The 26,967-nt window shown below is 44.9% G+C and overlaps 1 protein-coding gene across 2 annotated transcripts in view; it reads right to left on the bottom strand.

Moving 5' to 3' along the window:
* Positions 1-4,766: 4,766 nt before the first annotated feature.
* LOC140409038 (embigin-like) overlaps positions 4,767-26,967 on the bottom strand; it is a 108,231-nt gene continuing 86,030 nt past the window's right edge. For both annotated transcript variants that reach the window (XM_072497075.1, XM_072497076.1), the window contains exon 9: positions 4,767-13,424. In XM_072497075.1, the coding sequence (XP_072353176.1) occupies positions 13,410-13,424 (15 nt within the window). In that variant the 3' untranslated portion in view covers positions 4,767-13,409. The remainder of the gene's footprint in view (positions 13,425-26,967) is intronic.

Genomic DNA, 26,967 nt, shown 5'->3' with positions numbered 1-26,967 from the left:
CATAATGTTTATAAACATCTAACTTTGACTGACAGTTCCTGGACCACTTCAAAGAGAATTAAGTGCTTTCCAATCATCTCCCTTCACGTGAGTGACTTTGAAGTGGTCACTAGGAACTGACAGCACTTAACTCTGTTAATAATAATAATAATCTTTATTGTCACAAAGTTTACATTAACACTGCAATGAAGTTGCTGTGAAAAGCCCCTAGTTGCATGTTCGGGGACACAGAGGGAGAATTTAGAATGTCCAAATTACCTAAAAGCACGTCTTTCAGGACTTTTGGCAGGAAACCGGAGCACCCGAAGGAAACCCATGCAGACACAGGGAGAACGTGCAGACTCCGCACAGACAGTGATCCAAGCCGGGGATCGAACTGGGACCCTGGAGCTGTGAAGCAACAGTGCTACCCACTGTGCTACCGTGCTGCCCACTGACTGGACTTAAGTTTGTCTGACTGGTTTGCTCTGCGGGGTGTTGGCATGGACTTGATGAGCCAAATGATCTCCTCTGTGCTGTAAGTAACTCTGACTCTCTGAATCAAAGGATCAATTTTTGGGGTGATTGGCAGCTTGCAACTAGTGAAGTATTGTAAGGATCAATACTTGACTCTCAGCCATTTAATATCTATAGCAATGAGATGCATACACGGGAACCCTCAAGTCAACCCTAACATCTGGGCTGCAACACATTGCAACCACCCCCTCCCCCATCTACAGATCCGTGGGAGGGTGGGTTTTGGAGGTTGGGCAGGGAGGTGCAAAGAGATTGCATGATTTTGGGGGTGGCCCCAATATGGACAGGAAACCCCCAAAAACAGGTACACCCTTCCTTCCTGTCCTTTCACTAACTTTGCACTCTCGCCCATCTTCCACTGCCCAGGATATTATACCAGTGCAGGCAGATTCAGGTCCTTAAATGGCCATTAATTGGGCATTGAGTGGGGATATAACACCCTGTCAGGATCAGGGTGGGCAGGAAGGAGGTGGGCTACCCACCTGTCATATTTTATGAAAACACACCTGGTGGAATAAGGAACAAAATCTTAATGAGATCTGAGTTAACTATACCAAATTCCTAAGGGACGATGTAGATGCTGAGAAAATGTTTCATCTGGCTGGGTAATCTAGAACATGAGGTCACAGTCTTAGAATAAGGAGACAGTCATTTACAATGATCTGAAGAGAAATGTCTTCACTTGAAGGTTTGTGAACCTTTGTAATTACACCCCAAAGACCTGTGGATTCTCAGATGTTGAGAAGATTCAAGTCAGGGGTTGTTAGACCTTTGGGCACAAAAGGAATTAAGGGAGATGGGATTGTTCAAGAAGGGGGACTTGAGGTGGACGATTAGCCATGATCACACTGCACAGTGGAGCAGGACTGAGGACCCAAATTGGCTACTTCTCCTATTTCTTATGCTCTTATATTCTTTTGCATACCCACATGCTGGATTATCAAACACTAATAGGTATACATTTACTGTCTATAAGTCACAAAGAGAACATTGGTTAGGCTCACTATTTGTTCCAATGACCTTGTAGTGTACCAATCCACTATAGTTACACGTTAATGTTGCTTTGAATAGAGGAGACATTCATCCTGTATGATAGAACTAAGAGCTATTCATTGTGACTGCCACTCATACTTCACTCATCCAATCATGAGGAGAAGCAATCACTGAAGTATAATTATTATTTAATGTTCCGTCACTTCTGTCAGGCAGTGCATAACAGCTCTTTGATTTCCCAAAAGGAACCATGTCAAGAAATCCCAAATTATTGTCAGCACCAGGCTTGGCAAAGCCTGCAGGCCTGTGCTTCCCGCTAACTGTACTTAATAACGCCAGATCCTTGATTTACATACATCTGTCTTCTCACTGAATTCAATTTTTTTCTGACTGAGGAGTTGTTTTTTGACATTGCAGCTAACAGAAGGTGGTAACTTGCATGTCTCTAAGGTATGTTTATCTCCATGGACACATTTTGGAATCTTCCTATGCCTCCTTCTATTCTCAGTATAGGACGGAGACTCGGAAATTAGAGCCTGGCTCCATCGTTATTAGAAGACTCCACTGTGGAATAGTTAAATGTTGTCTGCTCTCTCAGGATCAATTAAAAAAAATTCCTGGTGATCTTGTTTCACTGCGTGGACACTACAGTATGTTTTATAATGAGCTCTGTGACACTGGGCGAAACTGAAGTGGAATATTTTTCTCTCAGGAGATCTGAGCACAGCTAAAACAAACAAAAAGTTAACATTTGGGGAATTGAAATTACGCAAGTAGTGATGAAATTGGGTTGAGAAAAAACCTTGATTGGAACAAAACAATAAGTTCTAAATATTTTGGAAAATTAGTCAAAGGCTCGAGTTCATTTGGAAGTTGTAATACTTGAAGAACAGTAAAAGTCTGGAATTTAGACTTGTATTAAATAGGTTATTCTTTTCTTACAGGAATATTTAATCCCTTACCTTAGTTTTGTGAAGCTAAGTGCACTCTTTTCACTGCACTCAGGCACAATGAAAACTAATTTTGCAGACTTGTGTTCCAAGGACATCTGAAAGACATCTGCTGCAATATTGGGTTGGGCCCTTTCTCAGATGTTTACGGTAACCACTCAAAATGGACCATCGGTCATTTGCATATATTAATGCAGGGCCTAATACCTGCTTTAGGATTCTTCAAGGAAATGGGGATCTCCTAAGCGGAGTGGTGTCAGGCCTGCCCTGCTCCGATTTTTCTGACCCCCACCAAAATAACATTAATGAGACCACTGGCACAAGTTCAGGCCGATCCCAGGCCTACTGATTGGGGCTTGCAGTGCCCAATTTAGATCTCAAGACATGCCAGAGGAAATTTATACCCCATTGGGTGAAATCTAATGGCCCCGCCCAAACCGGGATGTGAAGCGGCCAGTGAATCTTGCGTGAGGCCTCTAATGGGGTCTCACCAGACGTCGCGATCCGGATCCCGCCCACAATGAGCAGGATACAAATCTGGCTAATCAGCACTTTGATATGCACTCTCCGGAGTTATCCAATGTGCGGGATCAAATCCCCGTCCCTTGGAGACCCCAAGGGACCGCCAATTAGTACTGGCCTCCACAAACGGGGACCAGACGTACTGGCACTTGAGGGAGGGGTCTTCCAGGTGATCAGGGTCCCTTGGGTGGCTGGGCCCTGGGTAGGGTGGTAACCTGGCACCCCTGATGCCACCCAGGAACCCTGGCACTGCTAGCCTTGCACTACCACATGGGCACTCTGGCAGTGCCACCTGGGTTGCACTCTGTCATTGCCAGAGTGCCCAACTGGCATTAAAAGGCTGGAAGGGGCACTGCCAAAGTGCCAGATTAGCAGTATCAAGGTGCCCAAGTGGCATTTTGCCCACACCTGGGATCAGACCCAGGAGTGCCCTACCTTTATTACGTGGGGTGGGGCGGGGGGGGGTGTTTGACAACACCTATATAGGAGAATTGGGGGGGTCCAGGGGTCACGAGATCCGGGCGCCTTATATAGTGGAGCTCCTCAGTGCAGGAAATGGGACTAAGTGCGAGACTCCAAAATGAAACAGAGCCTCGTTATATTGCGGAGTCTTTCTCGCTGTGAGCGTCAGGAAAAACCTAGATAAAAGCACACGACACAGGACTCTGGGCACGATTTAACTAAATGGGAACAAATTCCCATAGCGAGCATCTTTAGCCGCGAGTTTCCCGATACTCGCAGCGGCGAGAAACACAACTCTCGTAAATGGTACTCAAGTTCGATAGGGGGGCTCAACGGGGAACACGGCGTCGAGGCCGCACTTGGCCCTTTTTTCTGCACAGAGGAGCTTCGGTCGCCGGAACTCCTCAGTGTAGTGAGAGATCAGGATGGCGTTTTTAAATGGCATCCTGATCTCTGGAGCCCCCAACGTGACTCTGAACCCCCCCCCAAGCTTCAACGCACTATAGAGAGTCCCCAAGCCCACAGCACCACCCCCCAACACCCGCACAGGGTACCCCTGGCCCGATCACCACCACACAAGAAATGCTAGCATGGAACCTTGGCAGTGCCTGGCTGGTACCCATTTGGCACTGACAGGGTGCCAGACTGGCAATGCCAAGATGCACAGGTGGCTCCAGCAGTGCCAGAGTACTATCCTGCCAAAAGGCCGTGCACCTGGGAGCCTTCAATCCCCTGGGAGACCCCCACAAGTCCGTTCCGTCTGGTCTCCATTTGTGGAGACCAGTACTAAATGGCACTCACCCGAGGTCTCTGAAGCAAAGGGGATAGATCCCAACATCTCGGGTACCTCTGGAAACTGCATTTTAAAGTGAGACTAGCTGACTCACCTTAATATGCAGATCTGCCAAAAAGTGATCCTGCTCACAATGGACGGGATTTACCATCACAACGTCTTGCGAGATCACATTAGGAGTGGGGTCTCCCGGCTTCTATCAGCCCAGCTGTGCCTCGGCGAGCTGCTTTTCGGGCTCAGCGAGGCTGTTCAATCGCGTCCTCTGTTTAATTTCTGTTAAATTGTGCCCATTCCAAAATGTATTTCAAATGCAGCTTCTACAAAATGCACAGTCCTTCCATCCTTTTTACCTTTTGACTGAAACCGCAGATTTTTAAAAAAAGCAATTTGATGCCATCTTCTGGTCATAAATTGCACAACTGCCCAATCCAAGATGAACAAAAAATTCTGAAGGTTAATGCAAGAAATTCATCAGGCTAATGCACCTTACCTATAAGATTTAGCTTTAAAAAAACACAAAGACACAGACATACACTTTAGAAACATTGACCTCATTTATTGCTGTATTATATCAATGTACATTAAGTTAAACTGGTACGTCTCATTTACAACTTTTTCAACAACTGACGTAAAACAACAGCAGTCTAAGAGTAAACAACATCCCCACATAGGAGCCTGACAATGGAAAGAGGATACCTTTGAAAAGCAAGAGACATTAACTGGGCAGGGGTGGTAGGCGGGTCAGGGGGTGGAAGGTGGAAGGTAAGTGTGAGAGAGAGCCAAATATATAATTGATAGGAAAGTTTTTAAGCAGAGTGAAAAATTGCAACAACTGTTAATTATGCAAAATAAGACAGTTGTGTTATAATTGCAGGAAAACAACAAAAGGCAAATGATTAATACCACCTATTTCCAGAGGAATAATGGAAATAAAGAGGCTTCTGTTGTGACCATAACCTGTGACGACAAACTATCTTGACATGTATGTCTAACAATAGCTCCAAAAGTACATATTGATCAGTCACGACAGTGGGGCTAAAACTGGGAGCTGGCTTTCACACATTTAATTCTCAAATTCTCCAGCCTTTCAGTCAAGCGCTTTAAATAAATTGTTCTGAAGGGTAGCTTACAGGTCTAGAACAAAATAGCATGCAAAAGCATGTTACCGATAAGGCTTTAGCTTAGAGTATTATCTAACTTAAATTTACAACAGTAGGAGATGTTATAAAAATACCCCAAACTATTATCCACAGTGTATTTTTAAGTTCTTTCTATTAAACAGACAAAAGCCAGACAATAATATCGGCTCTTCAAATAACAGACCAAGAAAAACACAAAGGGAATAGGACAATCAGAATCTGCACATAAAGCAAACAACAGCAGCAGCATGAACGGTGTAAACATGGTAACTCAAATTCTTTAGGGATAAATTTGACTTTAGGCGATAGTGTAAAATGTGTGAGATCATCAGTTCAGTCGCCTGCTTTTGCATTGGTCCTATCTTTCATTTCCATTGACTGTGTGGAAGGTCGAATATCGCCCATTTTACACTTACACACAAAGTGAAAATTACCCCCATTCTCCACGCTATTGAGTCACTCCCAATATTATTATCTTTGTCTGTTTCCACTGGTGCCCTTATCCTATCTGTGTCCCACATACAGACTTTTCAACTAAAACCGCTGTTGAGCTGATTCTTCCTCTGCTTAACCCAGGTACATAATTCCTAGCAACATGTCAGCTCAATGCAAGACTTGTCTCTGCGCAGCAGTAACTTTGCCAAAATTGCTGCCTTTCTGGCAAAGATAGTGCAGCAAAGTGGGAAGTGCTCTGAAAAAATCTTGGGCCCCGGCCTTTTCAAAACCTTTGTGGGTCCATCTTGCTGCTAGGCAACCTGTTTCACCTGCTTATTTTAAGATGTTACTTCTTAAGCCCATGTTCAAATCATCCATATATCTTGAAATCAATACAATAGAAGGTAACAGACTGCTGTTCAGAATTAGCAAAATCTCTAATTCTAAGTACTTGTACTCTGGTCATCTTAATATATCATTAGTTAATAGCAGAATTGGTTTACTCAGATTTCAGTTTAATGCATTGTCACAAAAAGTTACTGGAGAAATATTCTATTCATCAAAATTCAATGAACGCCTGTGAATTCCATGGTCTATCACAGTAACTCTGCCAGGAGACCAACAAAACTCGGGAATAGTGTCACTGGTGGTTTTTCTATCTGAGTAATAGTAGGAGATCAGTAGGCTCCAATGGTATTTTCACACACACGTACATGGGCTGAATGGCCTTTCTGCACTTTTTTCATGTAAAGCTTAAAAGCAACTGTTCAAATATGTGCAAATTATTTGATCGGATGTGGGTGTCGCTGACAAGATGTTGCCCGTTCCTATTTGCCCTTGAACTGGTGGCTTGCTAGGCCATTTGAAAGGGCAGTTAAGAGTTAACTACATTGCTGTAGGTCTGGAGTCACATGTAGGTCAGACCAGGCAGATTTCCTTCCCTATAAGGGCATGCAGGAACCAGGTGGGTATTTCTTTTCCACAGCCAATGATGATAGTTTCACGGTCACCATTAGAGATGAGTTTAATCTTCCACATTTTACTAATTTAATTCAAATTCTACCAGCTGGGATGTGAACCCATGCCCCCACAACATTAGCCTAGATCCCTGGTTTACTTAGTCCAGTGCCATTACCACTACACCACCATCTTTGTGCCCCCACCTCCCCCACCACCCACCAATAATGCTAATACATTGTTAGTGCCATAAGAGTTTAAATTCAGTGAAGGCAGCTGAATCCTGGCCCTTACCAACCACCAACTTATTTATTGAAAGTGGATGAGTAAAGAATTAAAAGACGGATCCAAAAAAATTTACCTAATGATGGTGTTGAATCAACAACAGCCCTCTGTCTGTTCAATCACGTTGAAAATCAATTAAAATTCACAAAATACTCTTCAATTAAGTCACATAAGTAGACTCTGCAGTTACCTGTGATGCAAGATTTAGCCCAGTCCAGTATTTAGTCCAATTGATTTGACTGAATTTTGTTGCCATTGAAACATTATTATTTCAGGTAGGAAGCACAAGCAAAATAAAATATATCTGTTTTTCACACAGATAGAAGTTTGGTGCTTCATTTGATAATATTATGAACGCTACAATAATGTTAGGAATTGTTCCTGGCGGCCAGTAGTTTAGACAGCTTTAATTGCAGAATCATAAAATCCCTACAGAGCAGAAGGAGGCCATTCAGCCCATCAAGTCTGTACCAATCCCCGGCCTTATCCCCATAATCCCACCTAGGGGCTTTTTAGCATGGCCAATACACAGCAGCACATCTTTGGACTGTGGGGGGAAACCAGTGCACCCGACGGAAACCAACGCAGACACAGGGAGGAAAAGCACATCCAGTCACCCGAGGTCGGAATCCAACCCGGGTCCCTGTGAGGCAGCAGTGCTAACCACTGTGCCACGGTGACACCCATTAGTGAACCAGAGGTTTTTACGACAATTGACAATGGTTTCATTAGACTTTTAACTTCAGATATTTTATTGAGTTTGAATTCCACCAACCATGGGATTGGAATCTGGGTGCCCAGAGCATTATCCTGTGTCTCTGGATTATTAGTCCAACGACAATACCACTGTGCCACAGCTTCCCCAATGTTCACTCTGTTCTCATAACAGAGCTGTTTCTTCTTTGGTTTGTTAAATTAATGTCATTTCAATACTATCATTAAATTATCTCCAAAGTTGCATTAGTATGGGAAACGAGACAAAATTCAATCAGTGTTCTCAAAATTAACATAAGAACAAGAAGGATGAGTAGGCCATTCGGCCCCTTGAGCCTGCTCCACCATTTAACAAGATCTTGGCTGATCTGATAGTTGCCTCGAATCTGCACCCTGCCTACCCCCAATAACCTATGATCCACTCGCTTACCAATAATCTTTCCACCTCTGCCTTAAAAATATTCAAAGAATCTGCTTCCACCACCTTTTCAAGAAGAGTTGCAAAGACTCACAAAACTTTTGAGAGAAGATTTTTTGCCTCATTTTCATTTTAAATGGTCAGCCCTGTATTTTTAAGCAGTGCTTCCTAAGGGCGGGGATTATCTGCAACCCCAGCCGCATATTTTGTGGAGGCAGCCCACCATTGACCGGAGGTGGGATCTTCTGGTCTCTCCACTGTCAACAGGGCTTCCTGTTCTGCGCACCCCCGTTGCCGAGAAACCCGTGGCGTAGCTGTCGGCGGGACCAGTAGATTCTTCCGGCGAGAATGGCTGGAAAATTCCGGTTCTAGTTCTAGATTCTCCCACAGAGGAAACATCCTCTCCACATCCACCCTGTCAAGACCCCTCAGGATCTTATACATTTCAATCATCGCTTACTCTTCTAAACTACAGAGGATACAAGCCTAACCTGTCCAACCTTTCCTCATAAGACAACCCATTCTTGGTATTAGTCTGGTAAACCTTCTCTGAGTTGTTTGCAACACCTTAAAAAATGTGACCAATACTGTACACAGTACTCTAAATGTGGTCTCACTAGAGCTCTATGTAATTGAAGCATAGCCTTCCTACTTTTGTATTCAATTCCCCTCGCAATAAATGATAACATTCTGTTTTAGCTTTTGGTGACAGGCACTCTCAGCAGCTATTTTAAGAAACAATTTACTCTATTTTATAATCTGAAATCGCTACAATGCCTACCTGCCGCCTTCCAGCAGTTATTCCATCATCGTTTCTCACATACTGCACATTATTGGTGTAACATGCAAGAGCACAATTTACATAGAGAAATTTAATATGTTTGCACGACCTCTTTCCACAGCTTAGGTATTTTCTTATCCAAACAACAAGATGGAAAATCAAGGCTCTTATTAATTGTGATACTTAAGACCCTTACCTTGAATGCAAATTTTTTCAATAGAAATTATCTATGTACATATTCTTCAAAATGTAATTTATTTCCCATCTCGTAACTGGGAATAGTTTTGTTCAGTTTCCTTCAGATCAGTTTGAATGTTTATCAAACCAACCATAAAAGATTGCATGTTCAACACTCCATTGTTTGAAACAGATAAAAACATTCTCATAGTCTTTTAATTACTGGAGGGTGCACTAACCCTCGTATTTATTAGGAGGCACAGGACCTACTGGTTATTAGCGGGTTTGGCACAAGTTGTTTGATAGTACGACAGCCTAATAGTTATTACAGGCAAAATGATACCCCAGTAACAATCAGAGGTTATGGTATTAGTATTTATTAAATCATACGGTAGTCCAGTTGTTATCTGTGGAGTAAATGTTAAAGGATAAGATGCTTAGTAATTGTTAGAGCGTATGGTATTTAGTTTCACAGAATCATAGAATGGTTGCAACACAGGAGGCCATTCGGCCTAACATGTCCATGCCAGCTCTCTGCAAGAGCAACTCAGTTATGCCTACTCTCCGGCCTCATTGATGTAGTCCTGCCAATTGTTTTCCACAGATAATCACCTAATTCTCTTTTCAAATGATGGAATATGCCTCCAATACACTCTCAAGTATAATCCCTTTAACCGAGGAATAAATCAGGGAATCAATCTGCCTGGTTGTATTATGATTTTCTAAATGTCACACCATTACACCTGGGAAATCTTTAGGGGGCAACAGAAAGCTACTAAAAAAGCTATAAAGAAGAGTAAGATAGATTATGAGAGTAAACTTGCTGAGAATATAAAAACAGATAGTAAAAGTTTCTACAAATACATAAAACAAAAAAGAGTGGCTAAGGTAAATATTGGTCCTTTAGAGGATGAGAAGGGAGATTTAATAATGGGAGATGAGGAAATGGCTGAGGAACTGAACAGGTTTTTTGGGTCGGTCTTCACAGTGTAAGACACAAATAACATGCCAGTGACTGATGGAAATGAGGCTATGACAGGTGAGGACCTTGAGAGGATTGTTATCACCAAGGAGATCCCAGAGTGCTAAAAGAGATGGCTAGGGAAATTGCAAATGCACTAGTGATAATTTACCAAAATTCACTAGACTCTGGGGTGGTCCCGGCGGATTGGAAATTAGCAAACGTGACACCACTGTTTAAAAAAGGAGGTAGGCAGAAAGCGGGTAATTATAGGCCAGTGAGCTTAACTTCGGTAGTAGGGAAGATGCTGGAATCTATCATCAAGGAAGAAATAGCAAGGCATCTGGATGGAAATTGTCCCATTGGGCAGACGCAGCATGGGTTCATAAAGGGCAGGTCGTGCCGAACTAATTTAGCGGAATTTTTTGAGGACATTAACAGTGCGGTAGATAATGGGGAGCCAATGGATGTGGTATATCTGGATTTCCAGAAAGCCTTTGACAAGGTGCCACACAAAAGGTTGTTGCATAAGATAAAGATGCATGGCATTAAGGGGAAAGTAGTAGCATGGATAGAGGATTGGTTAATTAATGGAAAGCAAAGAGTGGGGATTAATGGGTGTTTCTCTGGTTGGCAATCAGTAGCTAGTGGTGTCCCTCAGGGATCAGTGTTGGGCCCACAACTGTTCACAATTTACATAGATGATTTGGAGTTGGGGACCAAGGGCAATGTGTCCAAGTTTGCAGACGACACTAAGATAAGTGGTAAAGCAAAACGTGCAGAGGATACTGGAAGTCTGCAGATGGATTTGGATAGGCTAAGTGAATGGGCTAGGGTCTGGCAGATGGAATACAATGTTGACAAATGTGAGGTTATCCATTTTGGTAGGAATAACAGCAAAAGGGATTATTATTTAAATGATTAAAATATTAAAACATGCTGCTGTGCAGAGAGACCTCGGCGTGCTAGTGCATGAGTCGCAAAATGTTGGTTTTCAGGTGCAACAGGTGATTAAGAAGGCAAATGGAATTTTGTCCTTCATTGTTAGAGGGATGGAGTTTAAGACTAGGGAGGTTCTGCTGCAATTGTATAAGGTGTTAGTGAGGCCACACCTGGAGTATTGTGTTCAGTTTTGGTCTCTTACTTGAGAAAGGACGTACTGGCTCTGGAGGGTGTGCAGAAGAGATTCACTAGGTTAATCCCAGAGCTGAAGGGGTTGGATTACGAGGAGAGGTTGAGTATACTGGGACTGTACTCGTTGGAATTTAGAAGGATGAGGGGGGATCTTATAGAAACATATAAGATTATGAAGGGAATAGATAGGATAGATGTGGGCCGGTTGTTTCCACTGGCGGGTGAAAGCAGAACTAGGGGGCATAGCCTCAAAATAAGGGGAAGTAGATTTAGGACTGAGTTTAGGAGGAACTTCTTCACCCAAAGGGTTGTGAATCTATGGAATTCCTTGCCAGTGAAGCAGAAGAGGCTCCTTCATTAAATGTTGTTAAGATAAAGATAGATAGTTTTTTGAAGAATAAAGGGATTAAGGGTTATGGTGTTCGGGCCGGAAAGTGGAGCTGAGTCCACAAAAGATCAGCCATGATCTCATTGAATGGTGGAGCAGGCCCGAGGAGTCAGATGGCCTACTCCTGTTCCTAGTTCTTATGTTCTTATTACCTCCATAATAATGGTTCTTGCATTTTCCCTGACAGATTTTAGGCTAACTGGCCTGTAGTTTCATTCTTCCTAGCTCCATGCTTTTTTGAACAGTAGTGTTAACTTGTGATTTTCCAATCGTCTGGGACCTTTCCAGAATCTAGGGAATTTTGGAAGATTCAAACGATCTCTGCAGCTATCAGGTCCCGGGAACTTGTCAACGTTTAGTTCTAATAGTTTTCCCAGTACCTTTTCCATGGCGATTATCTTAAGTTCCTTCCTTCCTTTTACCCCTTGATTTTCAAGTATCCTTGGTATGCTTTTTGTGTCTTCTACATTGAGGAGAGACAGAAAATACCTGTTCATTGCTTCCACCATTTCTGCCTTTCCCATTATTAATTCCCCATTATCACACTTTTAAGGGACCAATGCTCACTTTAATTACTCTTTTTGTTTTTAAATACTTGTACAAATTCTTAATGTCTATTTTTATATATCTAGATAGCTTTTGCACTCCTTACTATTGTTTAAATCATTCTTTGCTAATTTCTAAAATCTGTCCAATTTTCTGACCAGCCATTAATCTTCACAGTACCGTACACACTTCTGATCAATTCGATACTGTCATTAACTTTGTTGGTTAACCAGGGATGGTGCACCCTTCACAGAGTCTTTCTTTCTTAATGGAATACAGACTTAAATGTCTGCCACTGTTTCTCTACAGTCATACCTTTTAACCTATTTTGCCCCATTCACTTTAGACAATTCTGTCCTCACCCTCAAACTGAATGTGGAATTCTGTCGTCCATGATCGTTGTTGCCGAGAGGCTCTTTTACAAAGAAGTTATTAAATCATAGGGTAGCCCAGTTATTACCATGTCTAAAATAGCCTGCACCCCAGTTGGCATGAAAAGTTACTGCTCAAAGAAACTGTCCTGACTACAAGTGTCCTTTGGTTTTCAACCCTTGCACCAGTGGGAACAGTTTATCTGCTCTGTACACAACCCTCATAATTTTATCAAATCTCCTCTCAACCTACTTTTCACCAAGAAAAACAATGTTGAGATTCTCAAATCTATCCGCGTAACTGAAGTCCTCCATCCTTGGAACCATTTTCATACATGTTTTCTGCACCTTCTCTAATGTCTCCACCTTTTCCCTGAATTATGTGGAATATTTCATTTGAGGTTGAGCGAGAGTTTTATAAAAAGTTCATCATAACTTACTTGCTTTTGCACTTTATGCCTCTATTTCTAAAGCCCAGGATCCCATAAATGATATTTAGTAGATATTGGAAAGTACAATCACCTAATAGTTAATAAATGGTATGGTAGCTTACTAGTCATTAGAAGGTATTGTGCCAAGTAGTTATTAGACAGTACAATAGCCCAGTAGTTATTAGTGGACTTGATCGACCAGTTGTTATTAGAGGGCAAAGTAGCCTAGCTGTTATTGAAAGGTGCACTGCAGTGATACATTCGAGGATTAATAAAAAAACCTTGCTAATATGGATAATACAAAGTTAATCTTGAGCTGCAAATCTAATTCTAATACATATGAAGTGCAAACATTAGTTATTGATATTGCTCATTTCATCTAATAGTAATTCAAGTTTCTTCTGAGCAAAATAACAGTGCTCCAATCGGTGTTTGCTTAGCTTTGCAGTTCCTGCAAAAGAGAAAAAGAGAAAATGTATAAGTTGCTTCCAATTTTAAAAAAACTCTCTACGAGAATTGCAGATTACAGCAGACCTAAACTACATCCTTTATTTAAATACGTACAGAACATCAACAGATTAACCACAACTCAGAACTTTAGCTGGACACTTATAACAGCAAACCTGACTTGCTGATTTTATGGGCCTGCGCCATCCTATGCTGTGATTTTATTGTTTCAGCCAGTCAGTGCTGAGGTCATAAAAACTGCAATGTGAATAATGTGCTGTGAAGTGAGGGCAGGAAGAGTTCTGTGCATTGCAAACCTAGAATGGTACTAACCTGCCTCTCTGCTGCTGAGCATTTAGGAAAATGAGAAAATGAATGGTAGAAAATGACTGTTTGAAGAATGAAAGCCAAGAACAGCATCACCTGCATCATATCCAATAAGAGGTCCAAGTGAAATAGAAGCTTAGAAATTGGATTGTGATGCTCCCATTTTAAATACAGAAAACAGTTACTTAAAGGTACAAAAAGGCAGGTAGCCTGCGCTGCTCCACACTGAAACTGTGCTACCTGCGATATTAGTTAACTTTCTTCCTTGCGTGTCCAAGGCACGAACCTGAAACATGCATCAGGTGCCCGACTGGGCTCACATTAGGACACTGGGTGCCAATGGAAATGCAAACCACACAGCCAGTTTTCCTATCACCTGCAAATTTCTTAATCATGCCCCGACATTTCAGTCTAAATCATCGCTATCAATCACAATCAGCGAGGAACCCACTACTGAGCCCTACAGATCCAAAGGATATTTGTTTACGTGCCACGTTAAAGGTATTGCACAAGATAAGAGAGCTCACGGTGTTGGGGGTGATATATTAATATATGCATAGAGGATTGGCTAACTAACAGGAAACAGTCGGGATAAATGGGTCATTTTCAGGTTGACAAACTGTAACTAGTGGAGTACTGCTAGGTTCGGTGCAACTATTTAAGGTCCATATTAATTACTTGGATGAAGGGACAGACTGTATACAGACAAATTTGCTGATGTTACAAAGAAAGGTAGAGAAATAATATGTGAGAACGTAGCAAAGAGTCTGCAAAGGGTTATAGACAGGTTAAATGAATGGGAAAACCTTTGACAGATGGAGTCTAATGTGGAAAAATGTGAAGATGTCCACTTTGGCTGGAATAGAAAAGGAGAGTATTAGTCCAATAGATACTAGTCAAATTGGATACCAGGCAAATTGGATATTCAACGAGACCTTGGTGTCCGCTGAAAGTAAGCGTGCAGGTACAGCAAGCAGTAAGAAGGCAAATGGTATGTTGGCCTTCATAGCGAGAGGATTTCAGCATAGAAATAAGCGGCGGGATTCTCCAATCCCGCGGCAGTGTCCACGCCGCCGTAAACACTGTCGTGTTTTATGACGACGTGAACGGGCCGCTCCCACGATTAATTCTGGCCCCTACAGTTCCCGCACATTCGAGTTGCAGCTAGCTAGGAGGACAGAGCTCACAGCCTGTAACACAGACATTCACCATGTGCTGAGTGCATTGACTGGTTAGGACAAGGCAAAGGTCTTTAGTTAAAGCTAGTATTGTATTAACCCACAGTCTGAGTATGTTTAAACAGTTAATGATTCAATAAAATAGTGTTGCACTATTTCAAATGTTGGTGACCTGTATGTGATCCAGAACACGCAACACATTAATCATGCTGCCCGTCAAAAAGCATAAGAGAAAGACATCTTGGTTGCAAAGAGAAACACTTGGGTGGGTACAACAGTCTTTAATAATTTGGGGGTTTATTGTGTTATTCTGTTAAGCGGCACCCCAGACGTTCTCGCATGGTTACTCCACCTATGCTCTCATCATCTCTCCTTAATTATTCTTTTTGCTATTTCATCTTGACTCCATGATTGTGTTTGTGCACCGTGACTGAGCATAATATAATTAAGCTTGGGACTGATGGTCTGCAAGAACAAAGAACAAAGAACAAAGAAAAGTACAGCACTGGAACAGGCCTTTCGGCCCTCCAAGCCTGTGCCGACTATGCTGCCCGTCTAAACTAAAATCTTCTACACTTCCTGGGTCCGTATCCCTCTATTCCCATCCTATTCATGTATTTGTCAAGATGCCCCTTAAATGTCACTATCATCCCTGCTTCCACCACCTCCTCCGGCAGCGAGTTCCTGGCACCCACTACCCTCTGTGTAAAAAATTTGCCTCATACATCGCCCCTAAACTTTGCCCCTCGCACCTTAAACCTATGCGCCCCAGTAATTGATCCCTCTACCATGGGAAAAAGCCTCTGACTATCCACCCTGTCTATGCCCTCATAATTTTGTAGACTTCTATCAGGTCACCCCTCAACCTCCGTCATTCCAGTGAGAACAAACCAAGTTTATTCAACCGCTCCTCATAGCTAATGCCCTCCATACCAGGCAAAATCCTGGTAAATCTCTTCTCCACCCTCTCTAAAGCCTCCACATTCTTCTGGTAGTGTGCCGACCAGAATTGAACACGATACTCCAAGTGTGGCCTAACTAAGGTTCTAGTTAGCTGCAACATGACTTGCCAATTCTTATACTCAATGCCCCGGCCAATGAAGGCAAGCATGTCGTATGCCTTCTTGACTACCTTCTCCACCTGTGTTGCCCCTTTCAGTGACCAGTGGACCTGTACATCTAGATCTCTCTGACTTTCAATATTCTTGAGGGTTCTACCATTCACTGTATATACCCTACATGCATTAGACCTTCCAAAATGCATTACCTCACATTTGTCTGGATTAAACTCCATCTGCGATCTCTGCGCCCAAGTCTCCAAACAATCTAAATCCTGCTGTATCCTCTGACAGTCCTCATCGCTATCCGCAATTCCACCAACCTTTGTGTCATCTGCAAACTTACTAATCAGACCAGTTACATTTTCCTCCAAATTATTTATATATACTACGAACAGCAAAGGTCCCAGCACTGATCCCTGTGGAACACCACTAGTCACAGCCCTCCAATTAGAAAAGCACCCTTCCATTGCTACTCTTTGCCTTCTATGACCTAGCCAGTTATGTATCCATCTTGCCAGCTCACCCCTGATCCCATGTGACTTCACCTTTTGTACCAGTCTACCATGAGGGACCTTGTCAAAGGCCTTACTCAAGTCCATATAGACAACATCCACTGCCCTACCTGCATCAATCATCTTTGTGACCTCTTCAAAAAACTCTATCAAGTTAGTGAGACACGACCTCCCCTTCACAAAACCATGCTGCCTCTCACTAATACGTCCATTTGCTTCCAAATTGGAGTAGATCCTGTCTCGAAGAATTCTCTCCAGAAATTTCCCTACTACTGACATAAAGCTCACCGGCTTGTAGTTCCCTGGATTATCCTTGCTACCCTTCTTAAACAAAGGAACAACATTTGCTCATCTCCAGTCCTAAGGGACATCACCTGAAGACAGTGAGGATCCAAAGATTTCTGTCAAGGCCTCAGCAATTTCCTCTCTAGCCTCCTTCAGTATTCTGGGGTGGATCCCATCTGGCCCTGGGGACTTATCTACCTTAATATTTTTCAAGACGCCCAACACCTCGTCTTTTTGGATCTCAATGTGACCCAGGCTATTTACATGCCCTTCTCCAGACTCAACATCCACCAATTCCTTCTCTTTGGTGAATACTGATGCAAAGTATTCATTTAGTACCTCACCCATTTCCTCTGGCTCCACACATAGATTCCCTGCCTATCCTTCAATGGGCCAACCCTTTCCCTGGCTACCCTCTTGTTTTTTATCTACGTGTAGAAAGCCATGGGATTTTCCTTAACTCTATTTGCCAATGACTTTTCGTGACCCCTTCTAGCCCTGCTGACTTCTTAAGTTCCTTCCTACTTTCCTTATATTCCACACAGGCTTTGTCTGTTCCCAGCCTTCTAGCCCTGACAAATGCCTCCTTTTTCTTTTTGACGAGGCCTACAATATCTCTCGTTATCCAAGGTTCCCGAAATTTGCCATATTTATTCTTTTTCCTCATAAGAATTTCACTGAATTCCTTTCAACTGACATTTGAAAGCCTCCCACATGTCAGATGTTGATTTACCCTCAAACATCCCCTCCAAATCTAGGTTCTTCAATTCCCGCCTAATATTGTTATAATTAGCCTTCCCCCAATTTCGCACATTCACCCGAGGACCACTCTTATCCTTTTCCACCAGCACTTTAAAACTTACTGAATTGTGGCCACTGTTCCCAAAATGCTCCCCTACTAAAACTTCTACCACCTGGCCGGGCTCATTCCCCAATACCAGGTCCAGTACAGCCCCTTCCCTAGTTTGACTATCTACATATTGTTTTAAGAAGCCCTCCTGGATGCTCTGCCCCGTGTAAGCTCCGAGCAATAAGTGAGTCCCAGTCAATATTGGGGAAGTTGAAGTCTCCCATCACAACAACCCTGTTGTTTTTACTCGTTTCCAAAATCTGTCTACCTATCTGCTCCTCTGTCTCCTGCTGGCTGTTGGGAGGCCTGTAGTAAACCCCCAACATTGTGACTGCACCCTTTTTATTCCTGATCTCTACCCATATAGCCTCGCTGCCCTCTGAGGTGTCCTCCCGTAGTACAGCTTTGATATTCTCCCTAACCAGTAGCACAACTCCGCCACCCCTTTTACATCCCCCTCTATCCTGCCTGAAACATCTAAATGCTGGAACGTTTAGCTGCCAATCCTGTCCTTCCCTCAATCAGGTCTCTGTAATGGCAACAACATCATAGTTCCAAGTACTAATCCAAGCTCTAAGTTCATCTGCCTTACCCATAATATTTCTTGCATTAAAACATATGCACTTCAGGCCACCAGACCCGCTGTTTTCAGCAACATCTCGCTGTCTGCTCATCCTCAGAGCCATACTGGCCCTATTCCCTAGTTCTCCCTCAATGCTTTCACCTTCTGACCTAGTGCTCCGGTACCCACCCCCCTGCCATACTAGTTCCCCTACCCTTAGTAAGGTTTAGGACATTACAGAAGCGGGATGTGAAAGGCAGACACTTGAAGTAAATATGGTTAAGATTAATTTTCCATACGTAAATAAGCAATGGGTAGAGATTTGCATGGAGGGATAAGGATGGGAGTTGTTTTCAGTTGTTAAATTTCAACGGGAATGAAAATACTTTTACAGCTTGCAACGGTTTCATGAACAAATAAGGCAAGGTCATAAAATTTTATTTGACCCGAACGTGGCGACAATAGGGAGAACATGAAAGATTTTTATACTCTGTGAAATTAAATTTTCAAAGAGGTACTGTGGACAATGAAGTCATGGTGAAATAGCAAAAATAATAATTAAGGAGAGGTGTTAAGAGCGTAGATGGAGTGGCCAAGTGAGAAAATCTGGGGTGCCACTCTATGCTGGGGAAGGAGCTACAAAGTGACAAATTGAGACAGCTTTCTAGCCAAGCCAGAGCAATGTCTGTTTATTCAAAGCGGTTTTAAATCAGCTATCCAATTAAGACAGAAAAGTCTTGGCATTGAAAAAAGTGATCTGGTGTCTGGACTTTGAAGATCAACATCAGAGTGGAAGTGGGGAGTGTGATCGTATGCATAAAGCAATTTTGTGTATAATATTATACACGACCTCCGACCAGCAGGTGACAGTGTGGCAGTGGAGGTCTGCCATGCAGCTCTCTGCCTCGAGGGAGTTGGGAGTAAGTTGTGTTGGTGGATAGACGTATTTTGCAGTAGCTCTATAATATTTAGTTAGTGTTATTTATTTACTCCAGTTATCTTTACCACACAGTTGTTTCATAATGAATTATTTAAATAAGATGTTCTGTCGTGCATCATGCATATCGGCATGTCTACAGAACGTGACAGGGAGTGAGCTATCATGTGGTATGCCTCACTAAATTGACAGCAGCTTTGCCTCAGGGTTAATATTAGTGGAGTTTCTACAGTGAAACATAAGGGATTGTTACCTAAAGGGGTATTTACTTGCGAGTCTAACCAAGTAGAAAGCATTTTGGGCGGAATGCTTTGTAAAGCTATTATTCACTGTGCAAATGTAATCTTGTGTGTTTAAGTTTTATTTTCCTTTGTTAATAAATGTTGTAATTTAATGTTTAAAATCCCCAAACATAGAACATAGAACATAGAAAATACAGCACAGAACAGGCCCTTCAGCCCACGATGTTGTGCCGAACCTTTGTCCGAGATTAATCATAGATTATCATTGAATTTACAGTGCAGAAGGAGGCCATTCGGCCCTTTGAGTCTGCACCGGCTCTTGGAAAGAGCACCCTACCCAAACTCAACACCTTCACCCAACACCAAGGGCAATTTGGACATTAAGGGCAATTTATCATTGGCCAATTCACCTAACCCGCACATCTTTGGATTGTGGGAGGAAACCGGAGCACCCGGAGGAAACCCACGCAGACACGGGGAGGACGTGCAGACTCCGCACAGCCAGCGACCCAAGCCGGAATCGAACCTGGGACCCCGGAGCTGTGAAGCAATTGTGCTATCCACAATGCTACCGTGCTGCCCTTGAGAACAAATAAATCTACACTATATCATTTAACCGTAATCCATGTACCTATCCAATAGCTGCTTGAAGGTCCCTAATGTTTCCGACTCAACTACTTCCACAGGCAGTGCATTCCATGCCCCCACTACTCTCTGGGTAAAGAACCTACCTCTGATATCCCTCCTATATCTTCCACCTTTCACCTTAAATTTATGTCCCCTTGTAATGGTTTGTTCCACCCGGGGAAAAAGTCTCTGACTGTCTACTCTATCTATTCCCCTGATCATCTTATAAACCTCTATCAAGTCGCTCCTCATCCTTCTCCGTTCTAATGAGAAAAGGCCTAGCACCCTCAACCTTTCCTCGTAAGACCTACTCTCCATTCCAGGCAACATCCTGGTAAATCTTCTTTGCACCTTTTCCAAAGCTTCCACATCCTTCCTAAAATGAGGCGACCAGAACTGTACACAGTACTCAAAATGTGGCCTTACCAAAGTTTTGTACAGCTGCATCATCACCTCACGGCTCTTAAATTCAATCCCTCTGTTAATGAACGCGAGCACACCATAGGCCTTCTTCACAGCTCTATCCACTTGAGTGGCAACTTTCAAAGATGTATGAACATAGACCCCAAGATCTCTCTGCTCCTCCACATTGCCAAGAACTCTACCGTTAACCCTGTATTCCGCATTCATATTTGTCCTTCCAAAATGGACAACCTCACACTTTTCAGGGTTAAACTCCATCTGCCACTTCTCAGCCCAGCTCTGCATCCTATCTATGTCTCTTTGCAGCCGACAACAGCCCTCCTTACTATCCACAACTCCACCAATCTTCGTATCGTCTGCAAATTTACTGACCCACCCTTCAACTCCCTCATCCAAGTCATTAATGAAAATCACAAACAGCAGAGGACCCAGAACTGATCCCTGCGGTACGCCACTGTTAACTGGGATCCAGGCTGAATATTTGCCATCCACCACCACTCTCTGACTTCTATCGGTTAGCCAGTTCGTTATCCAACTGGCCAAATTTCCCACTATCCCATGCCTCCTTACTTTCTGCAGAAGCCTACCATGGGGAACTTTATCAAATGCCTTACTAAAATCGATGCACACTACATCCACTGCTTTACCTTCATCCACATGCTTGGTCACCTCCTCAAAGAATTCAATAAGATTTGTAAGGCAAGACCTATCCCTCACAAATCCGTGCTGACTATCCCTAATCAAGCAGTGTCTTTCCAGATGCTCAGAAATCCTATCCTTCAGTACCCTTTCCATTACTTTGCCTACCACCGAAGTAAGACTAACTGGCCTGTAATTCCCAGGGTTATCCCTAGTCCCTTTTTTGAACAGGGGCACGACATTCGCCACTCTCCAATCCCCTGGTACCACCCCTGTTGACAGTGAGGACGAAAAGATCATTGCCAACGGCTCTGCAATTTCATCTCTTGCTTCCCATAGAATCCTTGGATATATCCCGTCAGGCCCGGGGGACTTGTCTATCCTCAAGTTTTTCAAAATGCCCAACACATCTTCCTTCCTAACAAGTATTTCCTCGAGCTTACCAATCTGTTTCACACTGTCCTCTCCAACAATATCGCCCCTCTCATTTGTAAATACAGAAGAAAAGTACTCGTTCAAGACCTCTCCCATCTCTTCAGACTCAATACACAATCTCCCGCTACTGTCCTTGATCGGACCTACCCTCGCTCTAGTCATTCTCATATTTCTCACATATGTGTAAAAGGCCTTGGGGTTTTCCTTGATCCTACCCGCCAAAGATTGTTCATGCCCTCTCTTAGCTCTCCTAATCCCTTTCTTCAGTTCCCTCCTGGCTATCTTGTATCCTCCAATGCCCTGTCTGAACCTTGTTTCCTCAGCCTTACATAAGTCACCTTTTTCCTCTTAACAAGACATTCAACCTCTCTTGTCAACCATGGTTCCCTCACTCGACCATCTCTTCCCTGCCTGACAGGGACATACATATCAAGGACACGTAGCACCTGTTCCTTGAACAAGTTCCACATTTCACTTGTGTCCTTCCCTGCCAGCCTATGTTCCCAACTTATGCACTTCAATTCTTGTCTGACAACATCGTATTTACCCTTCCCCCAATTGTAAACCTTGCCCTGTTGCACGTACCTATCCCTTTCCATTACTAAAGTGAAAGTCACAGAATTGTGGTCACTATCTCCAAAATGCTCCCCCACTAACAAATCTATCACTTGCCCTGGCTCATTACCCAGTACTAAATCCAATATTGCCCCTCCTCTGGTCGGACAATCTACATACTGCGTTAGAAAAGCTTCCTGGACACACTGCACAAACACCACCCCATCCAAACTATTTGATCTAAAGAGTTTCCACTCAATATTTGGGAAGTTAAAGTCGCCCATGACTACTACCCAAAGTGTTACTTGAATTTGTTGCTAACCTGCTTGTGGTCAAAATACAATTTGTGATAGGGCATGTTTCTCATTGGGCACTGGTTTGTGTGGCAATTAACATCTCCGAGATCATACCAGTTGATGTGAACTCTTAATTTTTATGGTTTCTTTTCCCATTCATCCAAGTCAGTTGCTTTCCTGTAGATGGAATGAGTAGCTTTAATGGGGAGGAAAGGATATGAATGTGATGTTTGGCTGGGTGATTATGGCAAAGAGGTGTGCATAGGGTTGGGAGATGATTCCACATGGGTGTTGATGGAAAGCACAGATTCTTGCAAGTACACTTTTCAAGTCAAACATGCCTGAATGAGGACATTTTGGCCTTTGTGGTAAACCATTGTTGTACCTATATTAGAGGATGTACGGTAGAACCTGCATGACAGGTTCGCCTGTGGCCCCTGCCACCAGGAGGTGGGGTATAAATAAGCGTGTCCTCCTGCTTGCAGCCATTTCGCAGCTGCTGTGGGAGGCCATACATCTGATAGCAATAAAGCCTCAGTTTGGATTCAACTTTCGTCTTTAGTCAGATTGATCGTGCCTCAATTTATTGCTATCAGTTTTGAAGGATGGATCTCCGTATTAAACTGGATCGCCTGCAGCTGGATCCTCACTCAAGCGATGCCAGAAAGGACTTCCAGCACTGGCTATCTTGCTTCGAAGCGTATACCAACGCGGCGCCAACCCCTGTTCCGGAGGCTCAGAAGATTCAGATCTTATATTCCAGGCTGAGCGCCAAAGTCTTCCCACTAATCCAGGATGCGTCGAACTACGCCAAAGCCATGACTCGACTCAAGGACAACTACGAGCAGAAGACAACCACGCTCTTCACCAGGCAAGCGCTCGCCACTCGCTCTCAACTACCTGGTTTGTCCAGAGAAGAGTTCTGGAGGGCCCTAATCCCACTAGTCCCCGGGACGTTACAGCCAAGGAACACTCAGACCTCCTTATGCCTTTGTGACTGGAATTGGGTCAGATATCATACGCCAGCAGCTCCTAGAATGAGACACGCGCGACCTGGCAGAGACTAAAACGGCAGCACACTCCATGACGGTCGCTCTGCGCAACATCCAGTCCTACGCCCCGAACCGCGCGGCCCATCCCTCCTACGCTTTGTGGACCCAACAGACAGCCGCCCCAGTGGGACGTTGCCCACCCAATAATACTGCACTACGCGCCAGCCAGCGAACCCCGGGGGGCCCCGATGCTATTTTTGCGGCCAGCAAAAGCACCCTCACAAGCGCTGCCCGGCCCGCGCTGCCCTTTGTAAAGCCTGCGGAAGAAGGGCCACTTCGCAACGGTGTGCCAGGCCCGCTCAGTAGCTGCTATCGCCCTCCCCCCACCAGTCACGGACAATGGGCGCCGCCATCTCCTCCTCCCCCCCCAGACCACGTGCGATCAGTGGCCGCTGTTGTCTTCCCCTCCGCGCAACACGTGTGTTTCATGGGCACCACCATCTTGTCCCACCCCCACAACGTGCATTCCATGGGTGATGCCATTTTGTAACCCGCAAAATCTTCGAGCGCCGCCATCTTGTCTACCCCTCAGCACATGGGCACCACAAGTGTTCCAGGACCTGAACTCAACGGCCGCCCCATTACCCGACGACCAAGCAAGGCTCGCCTCCATGTCACTCGACCAGTCTCGCCCGCATAACCTGACCAACGCATCCACCAGCGTGAAAGTCGACGGCCATGTAACCTCTTGCCAGATGGACTCCGGGAGCACCGAAAGCTTTATACACCCGGATACGGTAAGGCGCTGCTCCCTCACGATACACCCCGCCAATCAAAAAATCTCCCTGGCCTCCGGTTCCCATTGCGTAGCGATCCGGGGGTACTGTATGGTCACGCTCACGGTCCATGGCTTCCGCCTTTACGTTCTTCCTAACCTCTGCGCTGCACTAATCCTCGGCCTGGATTTCCAGTGTAATCTCCAGAGCCTAACCCTGAAATTCGGCAGACCCTTACCACCCCTTACTGTGTGCGGCCTCGCGACCCTAAAGGTCAACCTACCTTCCCTCTTTGCCAATCTAACTCCAGATTGCAAACCCGTCGCCACCAGGAGCAGACAGTACAGCACCCAGGACAAGACCTGAATCAGGTCAGAAGTCCAGCGGCTGCTTCGGGAAGGCATCATCGAGGCCAGCAACAGCCCCTGGAGAGCTCAAGTGGTAGTAGTTAAAACTGGGGAGAAACACCGAATGGTCGCGGACTACAGCCAGACCATCAACCGGTACACGCAGCTCGACGCGTACCCCCTCCCATGTATATCTGACATGGTTAACCAGATTGCACAGTACCGGGTCTTCTCACCGGTAGACTTGAAATCCGCCTACCACCAGCTCCCCATCTGTAAATCGGACCAACCATATACCGCCTTCGAGGCAGACGGCCGCCTATACCACTTCCTTAGGGTCTCCTTCAGCGTCACTAACGGGGTCTCGGTCTTCCAAAGGGAGATGGACCGAATGGTCGACCGGTACGGTTTGCGAGCTACGTTTCCGTACCTAGACAATGTCACCATCTGCAGCCATGATCAGCAGGACCACGATGCCAACCTTGCTAAATTTCTCCGCACCGCTACTCTCCAAACCTCACTTACAACAAGGAGAAGTACGTGTTCAGCATGAACCGCTTAGCCATCCTCGGCTATGTGGTCCAGAACAGAGTTCTGGGGCCCGACCCGACCGCATGCGCCCCTCATGGAGCCCCCCCCCCACTGCCCCAAGGCCCTCAAACGATACCTGGGGTTATTTTCATATTACGCTCAGTGGGTTCCAAACTATGCGGACAAGGCCCGCCCATTCGTACGGTCCACCCACTTTCCCCTGACGGCCGAGGTCCAACAGGCCTTCGCCCAGATCAGAGCTGATATTGCCAAGGCTACAATGCACGCTGTAGATGAAACACTGCCCTTCCAAGTGGAGAGCGACGCATCAGAAGTCGCCCTTGCCACCACCCACAATCAGGCAGGCAGGCCCATGGCATTCTTTTCCCGCACACTTCATGCCTTTGAAATTCGGCACACATCCGTTGAAAAAGAGGCCCAAGCTATCGTTGAACCTTTGGAGGCATTACCTGGACGGCAGGAGATTCACTCTCCTCACTGACCAACAGTCGGTTGCCTTTATGCTCAACACACAGCGGGACAAGATCAAAAATGATAAAATCTTGCGGCGAAGAATCGAGCTCTCCACCTATAATTACGAGATTATGTATTGCCCTGGCAAACTCAACGAGCCCCCAGACACCCTATCCCGAGGTACATGTGCCAGCGCACAGGTAGACTGACTCTGGACCCTGCACGACAGCCTTTGTCACCCAGGAGTCACACGGTTGTACCACTTCATTAAGGCACAAATTTTGCCCTACTCCGTCGAGGAAGTGTGGACAATCACCAGGGACTGCCAAGTCTGTGCTGAGTGCAAGCCGCACTTCCACCGGCCGGACTGCGCACGACTGGTGAAGGCCTCCTGACCCTTTGAATGCCTCAGCGTGGACTTCAAAAGCCCCCTCCCCTCCACCGATCATCACACATATTTCCTCAGTGTGATCGACGAATACTCCCGGTTCCCCTTCGCCATCCCATGCCCCAACATGACGTCTGCCACCGTCATTAAAGCCCTCAATTCGATCTTCACTCTGTTCGGTTTCCCCGCCTACATCCACAGTGACAGGGGATCCCCATTCATGAGTGATGAGCTGCGTCAGTTCCTGCTCAGCAGGGGTATCACCTCCAGCAGAATGCCTACGTGGCATTCCCCGACGGCTGCCAGGATACTGTCTCCCTCAGGGACCTGGCACCAGAAGATTCCACCGCCACACCACCCCCGTCGCTCCCGGCGCCACACTCCCCTCTTCCGTCACTCACAACAGCACCCCCCACAGGACCGTCCATTCTCCCCCTGCCCACACCCACCGATGAAAAGGATTTCGGCACGCTGACAGAGTCACCTTCGACCAGGTCAGGACCAACATCGCCGTCACCACTTCGTCGCTCCCAAAGGACCATCAAGGCCCCGGACCGGCTGAACTTCTGACCAGTCCAACGGACGTCAAAGGACATTTGTTTTGCTTTGTAAATATTAAAATCATTATTGTATACAGTTATCCACCACCCCCGCCGGACTCGATTTTAACAGGGTGTGAATGTGGTAAACCACTGTTGTACCTATATTAGTGAATGTACGGTAGAACCTGCACTACAGGTTCGCCTGTGGCTCCTGCCTGCTGGCTCCGCCCAGGAGGCGGGGTATAAATGTGTGTGTCCTCCTGCTCGCAGCCATTTCGCCAGCTGCTGTGGGAGGTTCCACATCTGATAGCAATAAAACCTCAGTTTGGATTCAACTTTCGTCTTTTGTCAAATTGATCGTGCCTCAGCCTTCCTCTGGCAGCCAGGTATGCAGCTGCAGACACCAGTGGTACATCAGACTCCACCTCCCTCACTGTGGATTCTGAGTGCTCGTCACCTTCCTCTTGTGCCAACGCCAGTCCTTTTTGTAGCGCTATAAGACCATAAGACATAGAAGCAGAATTAGGCCACTCGGCCCATCAAGACTGCTCTGCCATTCAATCATGGC

The sequence above is a fragment of the Scyliorhinus torazame genome, chromosome 3 (genome assembly GCF_047496885.1).
Source record: "Scyliorhinus torazame isolate Kashiwa2021f chromosome 3, sScyTor2.1, whole genome shotgun sequence".
NCBI lineage: Eukaryota > Metazoa > Chordata > Chondrichthyes > Carcharhiniformes > Scyliorhinidae > Scyliorhinus > Scyliorhinus torazame.
This window is presented reverse-complemented; position numbering and strand designations above follow the sequence as displayed.